Source organism: Aotus nancymaae, unplaced genomic scaffold, assembly GCF_030222135.1.
Source record: "Aotus nancymaae isolate 86718 unplaced genomic scaffold, 86718_ANA_hifiasm-v0.15.2.pri h1tg000010l, whole genome shotgun sequence".
Taxonomy (NCBI): domain Eukaryota; kingdom Metazoa; phylum Chordata; class Mammalia; order Primates; family Aotidae; genus Aotus; species Aotus nancymaae.
In genome coordinates, this window is record NW_026988421.1 from 3741579 (window position 1) to 3761032 (window position 19454).

At 45.9% G+C, this 19454-nt stretch overlaps 1 protein-coding gene across 3 annotated transcripts in view; it reads right to left on the minus strand.

The window, feature by feature from the left end:
* Nucleotides 1-19454, minus strand: part of DOCK1 (dedicator of cytokinesis 1) — a 543465-nt gene that overhangs the window by 85678 nt on the left and 438333 nt on the right. For 2 of the 3 annotated variants that reach the window (XM_021671705.2, XM_021671704.2), the window contains exons 32-33: nt 19195-19253; nt 11069-11217 (exon numbers count right to left, since the gene is read on the minus strand). In XM_021671705.2, the coding sequence (XP_021527380.2) occupies nt 11069-11217; nt 19195-19253 (208 nt within the window). Of the gene's footprint in view, nt 1-7284; nt 9263-11068; nt 11218-19194; nt 19254-19454 lie in introns of those variants that run through there. The other variant, XM_064373739.1, reaches the window with a different exon arrangement.

The window sequence follows — 19454 nt, forward strand, 5'->3', positions numbered from 1 at the left end:
AAGAAAACTGTTGGGGGGGCGGGAAATCAAACAGCAGCATGAAAAAGTCTCAAACTTCATCTCTACACACACGTAACATCTAAAATAGCTCGTTGGTTCCTGAAACTGAACAGATGGTGTTTCCCCTGCCAGCGAAGAGCTCTCGGCAATCTGAAAACATCCTAGGGGCCACTTAGCTGCTATTCCTTGATAGATCCTAGTGAAATACCTCACTCTGGCTGAAAAACATGTTCTAAAGAGCGAGAGGAGCAATGTCCCTAAAGATAAACCAGCAGGCACCATAAGAAGGTCCATCTCCAGCCTATCCTCCATCCCCAAAGCTTCTGATTACATTTCCTGGGAATCAGGGTGCAGAAGGGTCGCCAGTACCAGCTAATTGTTTCTCAGATCATACTTTTAGAAAAACTCTCAATTCTGGGGAGGTGCAAATCTCTAACATGTCTTCAAGTATCTGATCATTAACAATGGACATGTTTTCCCCATCCTCACTGTCCAGTTCCCCATCCCTGGCAGAGTTCACAGCCACCTCAGTACTGGGACTCCAGTCAGGTGACCAGTCATGTTGCAGGGGTCCCTGAGCTTACTCATCAATTTGTGCCAGTAGCAAGGAGGGGCTGAGAGAATGCGTGTTCTCCTAAAGACGAGACATCCAAACTCTGAACTGAAGGAAGATGGACAAGGGAAGAATTGAAGAAAGCTGAATTCAGGGTCCAGAAAGCAAGTATGCCATGGGCACGTATGCAAGGGTCCCCAGGATCTCTTTAAGGCCATGTTCAATCACCTCCTTTCTTAGGCAACATTCCTCAAGCTGCCCACTGTTATTAGGATCCCAATGGAAGCTAGGCTGAGTGAGAGGAAGAATTTTTCCTTGGTCATTGCTCTAGCCAGCCCTGAGACCTCGAACGGTGCCTCTGATGCTCTAATGGAATGAATATGCTGTGTGCACATTAACTATTGAACACAGTTGGTCTTAGACTGGATAACGGTGGAGAGGGCTTAATATGTCAGCAAAGGAGTGGTCCAGAGGGTTGAATGAATCACAACCTTCATTCTTAGCCAAGCCCAGCCCAGTGGTGAACACAGCTCATCCGGAGGGCCTGTGACAGACACTGTGGACACTGGGGACTTGGGGATCCCCAGCAGCTGACTGTGGATCCTGAGAAGCAATAAGCAAGGAGTGGTAAAACCCAAGGAGGAGCCTCAAAGTGGACACAGACGCCCTGCCTGTCCTCAATCACTAAACACTGCCCCGAGCCACAGCTGTATCACACTGTACAGATGAAACACAGGCTTTCAGGCCCGGAGAGAAGTATTGATTCTTGCCGGACATCAAGGACTCAGCAACATCCCCAGAACCTGGACCTTAGCAAATCTCTCAAATTTTCTTCTTGATCTTCTCCATGGACTCCTCCCCGAAATAGACACTTGTTTTTGATTCTGTCTGGCCTAAGAAGTTCAGGGATTTTAGCAACATATACAGATGGTTCCACTGAAGAAGGAAGAAGGAAGAATGACTTGCTTTTTTTTCACATGAAATCTCACATTAACGATTTTTTACTGTAAAATAACAACCTTTTGATACTAACCACTACTATCCTGGTCTTTACAGAAAAGAAGTCTGCAAAAGGCAGTTCTTTTTGGAATCAGATACAAGGGAGATCACTTGGTAGTGGCCCAAAAGTTGGCATTTCGAGGCAGTACCATCTCCCAGATGGTGTCATGATGCAGACAGTCTCCAAAGACTAAATGTTTGATGAGGGCTGATGCTTCAGGACAAATAATGAAGATAGAAAATAAAATTCAATTTAATCAAAACATGATTCAATTTCATGTATGTGTAATGAGTACAGACAATACGAAAGGTACAGAGAATGCGGAGAACCGTGCCTTCTCCTGACATGGGCAAACACAGGCATTTAAAATCACTCATCACTGGTCAGTTAGAAGGGATCTGGACGTGGAGTCTAGGTTACGAAAACTGCATGTTTTCTCTGCTTCCATGTAAATCTAGCTGTCACAAACACAGGCAATGAGGAGGTTACAGCTACTTAGGTATGCTGCTGATCGAATTTTGACTGATGAACTTAATGCTTTCCAAAAAGGGTGGATGAATGCTAAGTGAACCACACATAGCTGATTCTAATTTTACTAACCCTAGTCCAAACTAGGTAACTTACACAAACACCTGGCCCCCCTATTCTGTTTATTAGAAAGGATTCAATAAACGAGAATTCCAGGATTCTCATTAATTTTTACAGAATGCACTTGAATTGATTCACTAGTGTGCTGTGAACTGTTACCATAATCAGAATTAAATGATTCTGTCCCACTAAATTGGAGATAGTACATTTGCTGATAGAGCAGAGCTGGTTTTATAAAAATCATGCTTATTATCTTCCTTGTGAATGCACACTGGTGATTTGCAACAAGGTTCTCTATGGCTGGGATAAAATTAGCAAGGGTTTACTGTGTTGCTCAAAAGGTGGCAGAGGCTAACTCACGTGATAAGCAGAACCATTCCATTTTCTTCTCTTTTCTGAATCCCTAATATTGCTACAAAAATATCCACAGGGTGTCTAACTTAAAATACTGAACAGAGAGTCTCTAAGCATCTGATACCAGCAGCCCTCTGAGAACATGAAACGAGAACACTTAGGAATAGAAGGTCTTTTGGAAAGTTCTGTTAAATTGAACGTGACGGAGTCAGGGGGCTGTGCTCGAAGCGATATCGATGTCTCGTTAATTCAGTTAACTTAGAAAGGAACCACTGCTTTTGCCACTTCCTGCCACAGTTAACCATAGGCTATTGGCACCTATTCAAAAGATCGTGGAGAGAAGGATCCCAGTAGTGGCTAATCGAAAGGCCAGTTATATTTGGTTTGGAATGCCTAATTTTTGTTTTGGGTGAGATTTACTATTCTTACTCTAATGCATCTATAGTTTTACACGTCTATAATATATATAATCAGCCTGCACTTTTCAGACATCCAGGACCATGCTTTATATAATAGAAGAGATCTAGGGTTCTGTGGGAGCACAGCAGGAAGTTGGACCAGGGTGGAAACGTTTGCAAAAATCACTCATCACCTTGACGGAGGGCTCCGAGGTTATCAAGAGCTGGGTAACATCTGAAATCTATGGGCATGGCCTGCTAAGTACATTAGCAGAAGGGCTTATTTGACCCTTTACAAATAAACCTTAGTAGACTTAGTAACTCTTTGCCCAAAGTGCTCTAGTTTCTCCTGTATTTAAAGGAAAAAGGCTCCGAAGATACTGCAGGCAGGCGCATGGTGTTTGACCACTTCCTGGTTTCACAGGGCACCAAGGAATCAGACTCTCCCTGCCTTCTCTTCCTTTAGACGGAACTGGGCCAATCTGATGAAACTGCCCAGCCACACCTTTCCTCCTGAGCATTTGCAGGAGGAGGTAGGTGGGAGAAAGTTGCTGGGCTGTATCTCGGTGGAAAACATGCTAAGATGATGTAACTGGCAAGCTTCAGCAGAGAGAAGCGTGGCACCTCACAACACTTGGTGCTCCAGGCACCCATGCTGACATCCTAGAAGTGACTGCTCTCTCCCAGTCTGTCACTCAGCCTTGAGTCCCTGTGCTCAGACGCACTCATATTTTTCTATAGAGCATTCCTCTTGCCTAACCACTCTGTAAACTTAATTACACACTTAATTAATCGCTGGCACTTCATCCCACATTCAAAAGCCTCCATATTCTCCTACGTCTATCAAGCAGGGGGCTTGCTGACCTTGGAGCTCTTTGGAATACTCAAGAGCCTGGAGGACCCAGAGACAGTCACTTTGAACTGCCTGGCTGGGGAGATGCCCATCACCAGGCCATGACACCTTGCAGACAGACACCTGAGACGGGTGCAGCGGCTCCTTATGTCCCCATGACACAGATTACGGAGTGGCTTTTGGGCTGCATGCAATTCCAGTGGACTCCGGGAACATGGCCTCAAAGTGAGTCCTGTTTAATTTGGTTAAAGGGGGTTATGGAATTTTGAGAATCTCTTTGCTGGAGGGCTTTTAAGAATGGAAGTCAATATAAGCACAGCTCCTGGAGTCAAGGATATTGGTTTCTGTGGCCTGTCAGACCACCTTTGGGTCTAGATTCAATGAAACAGAAGCTTCTTGTGCCATATTTTCTCTTAAGAAAAGAATTATTTTGAAATTGAAAGCCAAAATAAACAAACCAACAAATAAAATCCCAATGAATTAAAGAATAAACAAGATAGAACTGCCACCAAACTTACTCACACTGCTGTTACAGTGGAAAATACACTGGCCTTTCTACCGAGTGGCAGAAGCCGCCGACATTCACCCGGGCTATTCAATTACTGGCTTCCGGTTACCTGGCCTGGGCGCATGAAGAGATTATTCAAACAGGAGCTCGGCAACACTGATGACACAAAGATTACTCATGTTCGAATACTGTTACAACTAAATGGGAATTTCCAGAAGTTGTGGAGCGTTTTACTGAGCCTCACAAAGATGACAGAAAATAGCTCCGTGATTGAAAATATTATTTTTGCTGGGCAGCCTTTTCCATTCCATTTTTATTAATGGTCTATGGCCCATATGGTCATTTGCTGCAATTCTCAGCTGTTAGTTCTGTATTTTCCAAAGCCATAACAAATGAAATTCTTTAAAAAGATGCCAGGAGGGAATTTAAAAGTATGCTTTTTATTATGAAGCAAAATCCGGTATGAGGGTGAGACTCGGAGCGCTGTCGTTGGAGGGCAGGGTTCTTGGTGAGGCAGGGAGAGTCACTTTAAGGCCAGGGGAGGGGTCATCTCCTGTGACCAAGGGCAGGCTGGTCCAGGTGGATAGGATAACGGGCATGAAGACCCCAATGCCTCCCCACAGCACCCATGCCAGTTCATCAGTCCTGAAATCTCCCCAAGTAGGATCTCTCCTTTCAAACGAATGGAGATTCCTAGAGTCCTGAGTTTAGGGGTAAACCTGCTACTGTGGATTGGGGTGGCGACAAGGCGAGGGAGTGGCCTGAACACAGTTGTGGTGGTGTCTTGAGGAGTTGGCCAGCTGTAAGGAAAGGGGGCAGAGAATGTGTCCTCAGGCACCAGCACAGGAAGCAGCAGCAGGGGGGTGATTTAGGAGAATGGGTGGGGCATTTGGATCATAAAAGATTCATAGAAAGCGCTGGGAGAGCCAGGATGACCACAGGCAGCTGGAGCACTCAAGAGATGAAAGAGGCAGAAGAGATAAGAAATGGGTTTTTGTTGAGGAGCTGCAGTGAGTGCCTTAGGTAAGCTTGACAGAGCTGCTCTGGGGAGGTGGCGACGAAGCTCTGCAATGGCCTCCAGATGGAAGGTCTCCGATGGAAATGGAAGTCCCCTGTGAAGGGCCACGCTCTGGCAGGAGCTTGGCCAGACAGACACCTAGGAGACAGGAGGCCCCCGGATGTCCACAGTGGCCTTGAGTATGGACAGGGCAGGGAAGTGGCACAAGAGTGCCCAGCAATGTAGGGGGGTGGCGGATGACAGTGGCCAAAGGGCTGGGGCCACCCTATAGGCATGGCTACAGTGGGCATCCACTGGAGCTTCCCACATGTGTCCCTGCCTCCCGGGACTTGGAGTATCTACACTGCAAACACTAGGAGGAAAAGAAACCCATCCGCAGGCAGCAGCATCCTGGCTGTACACAAACAGGGAAGAGATGGTTGGGAGGCAATGGATTGCAAGAGCGTCATGCAGCGTCCAGTCACCGGAACGCCTTCCTGTCAGTGCACCAGAGCTCTGCTATGGCTGTGGAAGCAGCCTCCTCGGAGGCCAGGGGAGCAGCCCACAGTGAAGCATATGACTTTGAAGGTAGGAGGGATTTCTAAAAAGAATTCAAGACCACTGTGCACATCCGGGGCCTCCTACCTCACAGGCTTCTGTCTGGCCCAGCTCCTCCAGGGCACAGCCCGTCACAGGGGACCTACACTGGCATCCGGGACCTTCAGCCTGGAGCCTTCTGCAGAGCTTCCTCACCACCTCCCCACAGTGAGTGCTGTCAAGCTGACCTAAGACACTCACTGCAGCCCTGGACAGAGCGTCACAGGCCACAAGGAGGACATGGCCCATAAAAGGATGACTCCACGCCACCCCATCCCACCACCAGGAGAGCCCATTCAACACATGGGCCCTGGAGAAGCAGGATGAGGGCAAGGCTGAGCCTACTCTGAGGAAAATTTGTGTTCTTTCTTGGACAAGTGGAGACAGGAAAGCAGTAGCCTCTTGGGGAGGTGTATGGGCAAGAATGTGCTAATGAAACGCCCTCTGCTGCGGCTGAAGAACACGAGAGCAGAAACTCTGCGCAACATTAGAAAAGCCAATTTGTAACACATGCTTTTAAAATTCCAGTAATGGTTTGGTGCAGTTTAATCTTGAGTAAAATAGCAGGTTTTTCTTCTGATTCCAGCAGGTCTCCTCTCGACTCCAATTGTAAGAGTAAAATACAACCTGGACATATATATTATTTCATATTTCACATAGAGTAGAGTATTAACAGCTCCACTCAGAAAGGCATAGCAACCTTTACAAAATAAGCCATATCACGGGTTCAAAATACTAACGTGTTGTAAAAATGAAACCCCCTAATGCCTTCCCCTCACTCCATTAGGTTTGCACATCTGCTGTAAAAGCGGTGGCAACTGAAGCCCTCGCTGATGTGACTACTAAGGTGAGATAACCAGGCTGGCGGCGGATGAGTTCAGCAGCAGCCAACCATCCCCAGCCCAGGAGCTCAAGGACGGAGAAGCAGATGGGGCCAGCCCTGCACCAACGTGCCCCCCACATGCCCACGTCCCCAACAAGAAATAGGGACCATTCCTCGTGCTTCAGGAAGATCAGCTGTGAGGGACGAGCGGAACTGGGGGCAGCAAGGACTTAGGAAACGTACATAGAGTGAGTCAAGAGACAAATACCGTGGCCCGGGAATAATCCTGGACTAGTGCAATGGTGATTGTGCAAAGAGGACTGATGCTTCAGGCAAGACAGAGGGAGCACTGATGAAGCTTCACAACCCACTGCAACGGAGGCCGGGGGAGCAGGCAAAGGCCAGGCCCATGTGACCTGCAGCCAGAAAACCCAGCGACAAGGAGACCGGAAGAAAAGGGGACGATGCTGCCGGCTTGGAGCATTCCAGCTCGGAAGCTGAGGTGGGCACATCAAACAGAAGAAAATGGATCTTTTCCCAATCACAGAAGCAGATTAACATACAAGAGAGATTTTTTTCTCAACAAATGTTAGCTTTTCTGCCTTTATTTTAAAGATCTTTAAGGTAGGCTATCCTTTGTCTGCAGAGGTTCAATCAGATGACACCACAGATAAACACGCGACTCTGAACCAACAGTCCAGGAGGCTGACCACGCTCAGCCTGACGGGGGGTCCTTCTTGCGGGTGAATCTGTGTCTTCGTGCTTATGCCTGTATTTACGTGGATCCAAGCAAGGCATGGTTCATGCTAGTGAAATAGTTTGTTGCTTATGAGATGGATCTCAATGTGCCAACTACTTCATGGTATTACTCAAAAACAGTCTGGTTTTCTGGAAAGATGTCTCCTGACACTGGGTCGATTTTGAAGCCCCAGTGGGGAGATAGTGTTTAAAATGGCTGCACAGCTTCTGCGGCTCTCATTAACTTCAGATCATTCCTAGCAAACCTGGGGCCCCTGCAAATTGGAGAAAATCAAGCGCTTCCTCAGAAGATTTTTGTAAGATTTTTTAAACCTACCACAAGGCAGCCATGAGACAAAAAGAGTGTGAGGAAGAAGGGGAACAGTTCAGAAACCGAACTCCTATTCATCTTTATTCTAACTGCCCTTGACCTTATTTTGACCCTAAGACTGCTTAAAAAATGACAAATGAAATAATGTTTTAAACACTTTCGATCTTAGTTTTCTGTGCTAGTGACATTTATCTATAAAAATACACTTTCCCCCTTAGCCTCATTCTTTAATAGCAATTTTTCACAAAGTCCTTCTTTGGGCTTGATTTATATAAAATTCAAAAAATCAGATGAATTTTCTGCCTAGGAAAAAGCATTTAAATCACAATTCGTAGTTCCAAGGAGTTGGCAGTGAAACTGGGGCTGTGATATGGTGCCAGTAGCAACGGAGATGGGTCAAACCTCATGGTATTAATGTCAAACAATTTGGCAATAATGTCAAAAGTTACAAAAATATTTGAAATCAGTAACTACATTTTTGAGAATGTATACTGGGAAAACTTTCAAAATAAATTCAAGCTATATGCATGAATGTGTTCACCGAACAGTTATTCATAGCAGTGAAAATCTGCAAACAACCTACATGTCTAGTTACAGGGGATGGATAAGAAAATGACAGTTAATTTTAAGGCATCACTAATATCATGGTTATTATGTTGTAATATTAAGGGAAAGTTCTTTGATATATTGTCAAGCAGAAAGAACCTTAATAAAAATATCTAGGTATAATATTTACAATGTTGTATTAGTGCAGTCTTTGTACAGAGATTTTGCACATACAAAGAGTGATAGTGAGCCAGAGGAAAAAAAACAGCTGTTCTTTTGAAAATGAATTGTCTTTACAAAAAGTAAACATAGGGAGATCTTCTGCTACCATGGAAAAAAAGAGAGAGGAAGGAAAGAAGGAAGGGAGGAAAGAAAGAAGAAAGGGAGGGAGGAAGGAAGAAGGGAGGGAGGTGCCAACACCGCTCATCTCAGCCCAACTGACATCACACTGGGAAGTTAAACTAAAGCCCTCTCTACCGTCCATGGTTGGGATAATATAAAAATAACAGTCACCAGTCACCTTATAAAAAACTGCCTAGTGGAGCAAAGTGCAAAAAACAAATAATGATCTCCTAGCCAGGTGTTAGGCTCCTCTGCATGGGGTTTCGAAGCACAATTGTGGGCACGTGGAGGGTAAAGGAAATGACTCCAGCAGTCGGACTCTTCATCTCCTGTGCGCAACTCCCGGCCTCGGGAGTAACCCTGATGAAACGGCCATGCGAAGGTTTGTACACAGCGCTGGGCCCCATGGTCCTGCAGACACTGGGGACTCATCCTGCAGGCTGCCCCCTGCACTCCACAAACACCCAGAACAAGGTGAGGTTCCAGCTTTGCGGGAAGAGCAGCATCCACAGCCGCCTTTTATGGTGCTGGGCATCATGCTAGGGGGTGTACAGGTCTGATTTTCTTTCATTCTCACAACACGCCTTTCTGGTAGATTCCATCTCATGCCAATGTTACAAGCTTGAATTGGAGACTTAAAAGATGGTGAAAAAAGATGGTGAGTGATTTGCTCAAGACCCAGATAACAGCTGGCTAAGCCCGTGACTCTCAGTCTCCCTGACCCCTGTATCTAAACTCAGCTTCTACTCCCGGTGTGGAGACGGTTTGGGTTTCGTATCCCTCTTTTCTGTTCTAGGAAACAGCAAAATCATTCTTCGTGGATACTGCCTTCATGTGATATGACGAAGACAACCAAGGAAAATCCATAAATTACTCAAAGCTCCCTTAAATGATAACCTTCAGAGATGGGTAAGGATGACATACCCTTTAAAATTAGATCTCACTAACGTCAAACTGTCTTGATTGATGAAGTTTTGATCTCCTCTCAATGTATGAATTTTTCTCAAATTTCCATGGAAAATGTTTACTAAATTGACTTATGTGAATTGCTATCATAATTTTCAATTTTTTTTTTTTTTTTGAGATGAAGTCTCGCTTTGTTACCCAGGCTAGAGTGCAGTGACAGGATCTCAGGTCGCTACAACCTCTGCCTCCCAGGTTCAAGTGATTCTCTGCCTCAGCCTCCCCAGTAGCTGGGATTATAGGCGCCCACAACCACACCCAGCTAATTTTTGTATTTTTAGTAGAGACCGGGTTTCACCATGTTGGTCAGGCTGGTCTTGAACTCCTAACCTCGTGATCTACCCGCCTCAGCCTCCCAAAGTGCTGGGATTACAGGTGTGAGCCTCCATGCCTGGCCTTTTAATTTTAATTAATTTATTTATTTAGAGACAGGGTCTGGCTCTGTGCCCCAGGCTGCAGGGCAGTGGCATGATCACAGCTCACTGCAGCCTTGACTTCCCTGACCACAGGCGTGCACCACCATGCCTGGCTAATTTTTGTATTTTTTGCAGAGACGGAGTTTCACCATGTTTCCCAGGCTGGTCTTGAACTCCTGAGCTCAAGTGATCTGCCTGCCTTGGCCTCTCAAAGTGCTGGGATTAAAGGCATGAGCTACCAAATCTGGTCCACTATAATAATTTTTAAAGGTATCTTTCAATTCAGAGGACTCCCTACCACTTGGGCTTCTCCCAGGTCTCTTGCAAAGCATCATGGCCAAACCATGAATACACTAAGGTGAAAGTCAGAGCATGTGGACATGTGTGTGTGTGTGTGTGTGCATATGTGTATATGTGTGGATGTACATATGTATGTGTGTGGGGGGGGACGTGCATGTGCATGTGTGGGTGTGGGTACCAACCAAGAATACACAAACAGTGTCCTTATTTTCTTGGGATTCAGAAGGGGAATTTGTTACTTCCCGAGCATAAGTTATTCAGCAGAGTTTGTCCTTCATAATGTTACAGTATGTTCTGAGCACTTTATACACATTTTCTTAGAGGAATTTTCTTCAGTTCCATTGCACAGGCAACAGACCAAGACACACACTTAAGAGAATAAAAGCAAAGACTTTAGCTTTCAAAATAACATAATTCTGCAATAAGTAGGCAATCAGAGAGAATATAATACACAGTATTTGATCAAACACTCTACAAGAGCATATCCCAAGAAGGGGGAGAAAGAGACTTTTATCCAGGGTTTAATGTGTAAGTAAACCCAGATTAAAAGAAGTAAGAACTAAAAACTGAGAATAATCCTCCCGAAAGTTGACTGCAAGGTATGATAAGCTTCTTCAATAAGGAAAATCATAGGCTTTTTCTCTCTCAAGATGCAGGAAAATGTGTGTTCCACTCTAGAACTGTCTACAAATTTCTCTCAAGGTTTTCAGGTTCGTCTCCTTCACGTCCCCAGGCCACTCACTACACATCTATGTCCTTACCATTTGGAAGCTTCGGGTTGAATGGAATTCACACTGCATCATATCAAAGAAGATGGGGATGGTGGCTTTGCGTAGTTCCGTCTCGGGAATTAATGTCATTTCTAATATTGGGCCCACCATTTCTGGAATAAACTTTATCTTGTGTTGACCTTGGAATAAAGAGATACAGTATTCAGAAAAAAATAAAAATAGAATTCTAAAATGCGGTTAAACGGATAAAACAACACAACACAGATCACGGTGACTTTGAGCAACAAGATCCTGAAAATGTGCATCTATTTCTTGTCTGCAGATGACGTGTTGAACTTTCCTAGCCATTAGTATAAGACATGGCCTGTATTCCACATGTTACAGGTGAAGGTATTCAAAGATTCATGCAATATAAGCCTCCAATCATGACTTTTCCGTCAGAGAAGATGAACACTGTTTTATAAGTAGCCAATTCTATCAGACGGATGAAGGACACAGGCAGCTAATTCCCAGTTCAGAATAGAACAGGGGCTGGGAGTGGGGAGTCTCAGCCTCTAACTCTGTGCCCAGTGACAGGAACAGGAGCTGACAAATGAGAGAGAGCAGATGGTCCCTTGGGTCCTTTTTATCTCCCGCATCTTCCGAAGAGGAGTTTACCATTTGACACCTCTGTAAATAATGCAGAGTGATTTCCGTAACATTCCAAATGACTCCAATCAAAGTAAATCAAGGCACTGGCATCTGAGTCTGAAACCCTGAAAACAGCAGTGATTCTACCTTTGCCAGCTGTTGTTGGATAGGAAAATGCTTATTTAAAGAACTACTTTATTAATCTCATTTCACCTATCTTGTTCCAGATATGATTTTTAAAGCATTCACAAAAATGTTTCTCAAAAGTTTTTCAGCCGGGCGTGGTGGCTCAAGCCTGTAATCCCAGCACTTTGGGAGGCCGAGGCGGTTGGATCACGAGGTCAAGAGATCGAGACCATTCCGGTCAACATGGTGAAACCCCGTCTCTACTAAAATAAAAAAAATTAGCTGGGCATGGTGGCGCGTGCCTGTAATCCCAGCTACTCAGGAGGCCAAGGCAGGAGAATTGCCTGAACCCAGGAGGCGGAGGTTGCGGTGAGCCGAGATCGCGCCATTGCACTCCAGCCTGGGTAACAAGAGCGAAACTCCGTCTCAAAAAAAAAAAAAAAGTTTTTCAAATGTGACTAATAATGAATATGATCATATTAGCTAGCATTTACAATCTGCATGACAAGCCCAGGAGAAAGCATCATGTCACTGAATTTTCACGGTAACCTTGTGAGATGGGTACCTTCTTAACCTGTTAGACAAGGAAAGTGAGCTGTTCTGGGAGCTGTTCAGAGAAATAGAGGAGCAGGACTTGAACCTGGGTCTGAGATTATGAAGGCTTAGCTATGACCCTCATTTAACAAATTCCCTCTCTGTTTGCTTATCTCAGGATCTTTGCATGGCACTCGGACCCCATCCATCTCTCTGAAAGAGAAATTGTTTGAGCTGTCCACTCCCATATTTATCCTCTTTAATCGCAAAATGAACAGAGAGGTCAGTGATCTGCCATTTTAATGACCACTGCTGAGACATTATAACTCTAAAATAAGCCCCCAGAAAGTAGAGACTGGCTTCTTGCAAGCACTCAGTTTATGTTTTTAATTTCAAGGGTTTTTGTTGGTATTTTCTTGGTATTGTACCTTTCTGGGCCTTTGTCTCTGACTCAGAAATATGCTAACTCAGGATCACCATCGAGAAATCTGGTGACCGGGTAGAGCAGCCGGCAGTTGGGTCTGACATGGTGGTCAGCCCCTCCCTCCTGCTGGTTGCAGGTTGGCTGCCATTGTGCCCACTCCAGCCGGGGACCCCAAACTCTGTTGGTGCATGGTTGCTGTACTCCTGAGGACCATGGTGAGCTCAACAAGAGCTTGAAGTGGACCAGGGAAGTCAGAGACACGGCAGAGGGGGGAAACCACAGCAACCGGCAAGCTTCCTTCACTGCCTGGACACTGCACCTTGGGAACGAAGCTCCTGGAAGACTCGCTTCTAAAAACTGGGCTGCAAACCTTAGTTACGGTGACATGATGAAACTCAGAGGCAGGTCCCAGCAAAAAGGTGGTCTTTTAAAAGCCTACCCTCTTGTCTTTCAGAAATCTTGATTTTGTTTTCATTTCATCCCACTGTAACTAAAACCGTTTCATTTCCAACACATATCGGAAGAATGCCCGAGAAATTAAATGTTTGAATAAAATATTTGCAACATCTTGTTGTTAACACCAGCAGTGTATCCCGAGTTAATCTTACTAATATTTCTACACAATCAGGAAACTAAATTCTTTAGTTTTCTTTGCAACTCAGCAAATAAAGATTTCTGTAAAAAGAATCATTAAACAAATGCAGCTACTATAACTATACCTAAGAGAATACATAATGCTCATAATTAGACTGAATTACTTTTTACTGGGTGGACATAGACACAAATTTAACCTTCAATAAGGGATCTAAATGTAATTAACACCTTATTTTTCACTTTTATTAAATAATTAATATTTTGACTAAGGCTATCAGTGTGTGATTCTCATCACTTTCCCAAATGCTTGATGTTTCTGAAAGGTCTGTAACTGTTGCAAAGCATTCTCTTGAAAATGCTATTATATTCCATCTCTCAGGTGACACTTTCCTTGTATTATGCTTAAAAAATGTCAGAGCCAATGTTTCAGAAAACAGATGATGGTGACAGCAAGTTGTTCATCAACCACAATTTCAGTGTCATAAAGTTCTGTCTGTCACCAACAGGTTTTATTGCTCCAAGCTGGGAAAAACATATAAACAGTAGCAAGTGGTTGTCGACGCAGGGACTGGGAAAAGCAGCTACCAAAACGACAGTGTCTTCACCTTTGACTATCACAGCAGGGTACTATTACTACAGAAGACACACTGGCCTGGAGCTGCTACCGGGTTCTGAGGAGAGTGACATCCCTGGGGACTGACTCTCCACAAACCAATGGTCCCCAAGGTGAGCAGGAGTGGGTGGGGATGTTCTCTGATAGACACCTTTTTTTTTGACATTTGCATTATGGATTTCCCTTGGAGCATATCTTGTTCAAATTTAACAACGAACTCAGATTTGGAATCAATGAGGACCAAGGTGACATCTGCAGTGTAGACTTAAAGAAAAAGAGGACGTGGCCGGGCGCGGTTGCTCACGCCTGTAATCCCCGCACTTCGCGAGGCCGAGGTGGGCAGATCACGAGGTCAAGAGATTGCGGTCAACTGACCAACATAATGAAATCCCGTCCCTACTAAAAATACAAAAATTAGCTGGGTGTCGTGGCACGTGCTTGTAGTCCCAGCTACTTGGGAGGCTGAGGCAGGAGAACTGCTTGAACCCGGGAGGCGGAGGTTGCAGTGAGCCGAGATCATGCCACTGCATTCCAGCCTGGGGGACAGAGTAAGACTCCGTCTCAAAAAAAAAAAAAAAGAAAGAAAAGAAAAAGAGGACACAGTCTTTGAGACAAAGGAAGGTGATGAGAACATTTGAGCTCCAGTCCTTGCTGGTCTCCTTGCCCACCTAGAATCTGCTCTAGGTACAGAGCACGGAGCTGTTTCCCCTGGGAGCAGCATCTTCTTTTCTCACCAAGCCAGGGCCTCCCAGTCAGTAGCCTCCCTGTGGGTGTTTAAATTACCTCTTCGCAATCACTGGTGTTCGAAAATCCGGGACATTAAACATAGACTTATCCCAGGAAAATCTCTGTATACATGAGGGCAGGCAGAGCAAAAAGTTCCACCACCCAGCCAAACCCATTAGGCCACTTGGTGTATGGGTTTTCATGAAAAGCACACAGTTTGCCCAGTCACCATAAAACACCCATGAAGGGAATCCCTGCATGAAAAATATCCCAAACCCGACAGAGTGGATAAAGATCTTGCTCCAAGCACATTGGTTCTGCCTGGCTCGGGTCTAGTGCTCGCTCCAGCGTGCTGGATGTAATGAACAAAATGTAAATTGAGGCGGCACAGGCGAGGAGATCAGGTGCTCCGGCGGGCTGCCGCACAGAGTGCGCTTTGATAAATAACTCAGGAGCTGGGTAAATAAGCACATTTTCTCCCCTTTTTTCTTTTGAGAGAGACTCTGCTTTTGATTTCCCCTTTCAGACTCAAAATATGACAGGTTCGGGAGGGGAAGAACCACATCCCTCTGTCCCACGGGGCAGTACTGTGTTTGCCCTTGCATTAAATTGAGCAAAACAGACCCCAGATCCTTGCTCGGAGGCTGGGCATGGAAGACGCAAGAGCTGAGATGCTCCTCTAAACGGGCCTCGTGTACTATTGGAAAGACTCAAGGAGGAGACTCGTGGAGCATTCAGCTGGAGGTCTGCTCAAGTGACAGTTTATTAATTGTAAGCTGATAAATAGATCTGATTTCTATTTCTATTTTCTTGGCAGAGTCGGTGCTATCATCCTGCCAATGTGTTCTGAAACCTGCACCCATTTAAAAAAAAAAAAACGATGTAGAAAGTAGGTTGTGTACATCCTGGGAAACTGAGATGTGCTGTCATAAATCTGGAGCGTGACAGTGACAGTCTCAGCAAAGACACTCAGGTCCCTGGGACCGTGGCAGGAAGGAGCTGTGCTCCTGAGACGACCCTGTGGGGCTACCCTTAACCACCCTGAGGGGCTGCTTGGGGAGGATCCCGTGGGCTGCAGGTGCTTTACGATCATCTCCCTCACTTTGAAAAATAACTTACTCAATTTACCAGTAAGGAACCCAACTCTGGTGGCTGTTATTTCTTGTTGTTTCCAAGTCCCTGACCCTAAATGGCCAAGGTCATGGCTTACTTTCCGCCTCTTGGTTGCTTCCCAGGCCAGAGTCAATGTTCTGGTCTAAAAAGCTGCAAAACACACATCTCATGCATTAAACACTATATTCAAATCAGCCACTGACAGGAAGAAAGGGGAAATTTGCTCTCTTCACAGCAACCTTTTCCAAATCAAAAGTCTCCTGTCGCTTGACTTGGCCTATCTGGAGCCAAGACGTTATCTTGATAACGTCAAATGAACCAAGTGTTTTGCATCAGACCAAAGTGTATCCTCGGAAGGCCGGGCCTGCCCAAGGACTTGGAGGGGGCACCCAGAGAAACTTGCCCTTTTCGAGGCCGCCTTTCCTTCCTGCGTTGTTATAATGGCACATGGCACAAATTGAAATGGAGCCACTGTCAATGGTGATCAATCTCCGGGCCTATGGAGGTGACATTAAATATATTAAAAAACAAAACCAAAAACAACCCCAAATCAGAACACTAGAAAGGCAGGCAGGAGCACCCATCAGTCAGGGTGACCTCTGGCCAGCTGTGGCTCGAGCTGAGTTTTGGAGGCTCCCTTGGTACCAGGTGATGATCTGGCATATGGAGAGCTGGGGAGGATCCTGGGGGTGCTCAGGGGCCAGGGAGAGTTGAGTGGTGGCCGCAGCTGTGTATGGGGAGAAGGAAGCATTTCAGTATGTAATGACTCATCCGAGCCTCCGCTAGGGTGGTGTCTCTAGTTATCATAAGTGATGTGAAATGTTATCCAGCCATTACAGAATGGGAACCTTCATTTGAAAGCATATGTGCAAGTGTCCTCTTGGGGAAAATAGCAACTTATCATCTATACTTTAGAGTTAAAGTGGAATGACACAGAAGAGGGTGGACTCATTCTTTTTGGAGGGGCTGGGGTAAAAAGATGGCCTCAGAGAGAGCCTGTGTCCAGAGGAGAGGTCTGGGGTCTTCCCTGAGAGCCTGACTGTGGCAGGTGGAGCTCATATCACCTCCTTTATGAACACTGCCTATAAAAGCCCTGGACAGGGCCGGGCGCAGTGGCTCATGCCTGTAATCCCAGCACTTTGGGAGGCCAAGGTGGGCAGATCACCTGAGGTGGGGAGTTCGAGACCAGCCTGAAGGACATGGAGAAACCTCCTCTACTAAAAAAAATCAGCTAGGTGTAATGATGTATGCCTGTAATCCCAGCTGCTCGGGAGGCTGAAGCAGGAGAATCGCTTGAATCTGGGATGCGGAGGTTGTGGAGAGCCAGGATAGTGCCACTGCACTCCAGCCTGGGCAATAACAGCAAAACTCCATCTTCAAAAATGAAATAATAAAAATAATAAAAATTTAAAAAGGCCCTGGACACCCTGAGTTCCAACAGAGAACAGCCTCCCTCCAAGCCACTGCTGTGAATGCCCTCCGCCCTCTCCTGCCCCTCTCATGGGACTACACTGGGTCCCTGCCTGGCGTGGGTCCTGCCGTCTGGCCTGCCAGAGCAAATGACACATGCGTCTGTCAGAGCATGATTTTAACAAAGAACACAGAGAGATCAGTTAGAATGAATCATGGATGGTCCTCCCCCCTGTTCTAAAAGGCTTAGCACTTTATTACTGAGATCATCGTATATATATATGTCATAGCATTATTAAGTTTTGGGATTGGAAGGCTCTTGAAAAATTCAGTCCAACCACTTTATCTAACAGCCCAGAAAGACCGGGCCATGTGACTTAGGCCACACGGGGAGGCAGGAGTCGGAGAGGATGAAAACTTCAAGGTGGGTCTTATCATCTCTCCTGACTCTGAGCCCAGAGCCCCTACCTTCCTCCTTGGGATGGCAGGAAGGCCAAGGAGAGGACGGTGCCCTGTAGGTACCATGTTGCAGAGGTCAGCAGGCCCTTTGACAGCTGAGAACCGGTACTCAGATTCTAGACATGTGAGCTACTGCAGCAAAGTCACAGGCAAAGAATTAGCAGAAGAGTTTCCTCAAGGGGCCCTCCACTGACTCCAGGACTGACACCCAGAAAGGATGCAATGGTACAGGTGCTCTGTGTACTGGGTGGGCACAGGCAGACAGGGCCACTCTCACCCGCTCTTCGTCCTCAGCCAGGAGCATCTCCATTCCTGAGAACCTAACTGGGCCTCCTGTTAAAGTAAAGAATGGCAAGAAAGATGCAAAAGCAAACAGGGAGCTAGAAATGAAGCATGGACCGCTGGGTTCTGCGTGTTTCTTGCCATGCCCTCCAGCCACTGCAGGGAGTCCCAGCTGCTCAGAAAGTAAGGAGGTCGGGGTGCAGCTAAGCTGACCCAACGCTGGAGCAACAAGTGAAACCCTAATGCAACGAGGCTAACAGAGTGATGCGGACAGACCCCTGCCTCCTTCTAGCAGAGGAAAGATTCTCTGGGGCAGAGAGGAAAGTGGAGGGTCTCTCACAACAAGCCAATGCAGGCTTCTTGTGTCCATCTGAAGGAAGGAAGCAGAGGCCTGGAGATCCTGAGGCAGAAAAGCAACTGAAGCCTTGCTCAGGACTGAGACAAGGCCACCAGCACCCCACGGCCTAGGATACCTCGGCACAAAGCAAGCCCGAGGGCTGAGGGCAGGAGCCACAGAGAGCTTCATCTCAACGAGGAGTGAGGCTGGATTCCTAGAGAGCACTCTAAAGATGCTGGGAGGATACCAAATTATTGTCAGTCACTGATTTCTTGAAGGGGCTTATCCAACAGAATGACATGTCACATTGGCTAAAATTTTAACAGAGAATTTCTTGTTATTGTTCATGATAAAAGTAGTCGGAAAAAAAATCACTTAATTTACAAATAAAGTTACTTGAATTTCATATACACACACTGACCCTTCACTGCTTTGACTGCAAGAGCTGTTAGGCTGCCCTCACCTGGTGGCAACATACCTAAAGACAGGATCTGGTTTTGAGGAGGTGAATTAACCCTTTAGAAGGCAGAGTCTGTAAAACTGAATATGGTAAGTGATGGCAAATGTCACAGCAGGATGAGCTTCCTGTTTGACCAGAAGGAACTGAGGCAACTGAGGGAGGGAGGCAATGCCAGGGAACGGGGAGCTCCAAGCCACGTGTTCACCCAACACAAGAGGGTGCTCTGCGGATTTTTCTTTTTGCCCCACCCATCAGATTTTCTTTCCATGCCTTTGGTCTTCTATCTCTTAATTCCTGAAAACAGTTACTACAAAGAATAGCAACTGCTCTCCAAGGAATAGAAGCCACTAAGATCTTAAGACATCCCCACACTGATGAACAGGGCCAGTGTCATGACCCAGCAGGGATACAGGTATATTCCCTGTGCCCCCACAGCCAGCCTACTCACCGAGGTTGTACCACATGTCTCTGATTTCAAAGCCAATCTGTCTCCTCATATCTCCGTACCTGGAAATCAGGGAAAGGAAAAACGCCGAATCACTCCAGAGAGCATTTGAAAATCACACTGGAATTATTTTTAAGTGCAATTAAAGCCTTCTAGCGCTGAGACAAATAAAGAGAGTGTCAAAGCTTCAACTTCTCTTGCCACCAAAAGGAATCAAAGGAGGAGGAACTAGCTGGGGGAAATCTCACTTTCTCATCACCGAG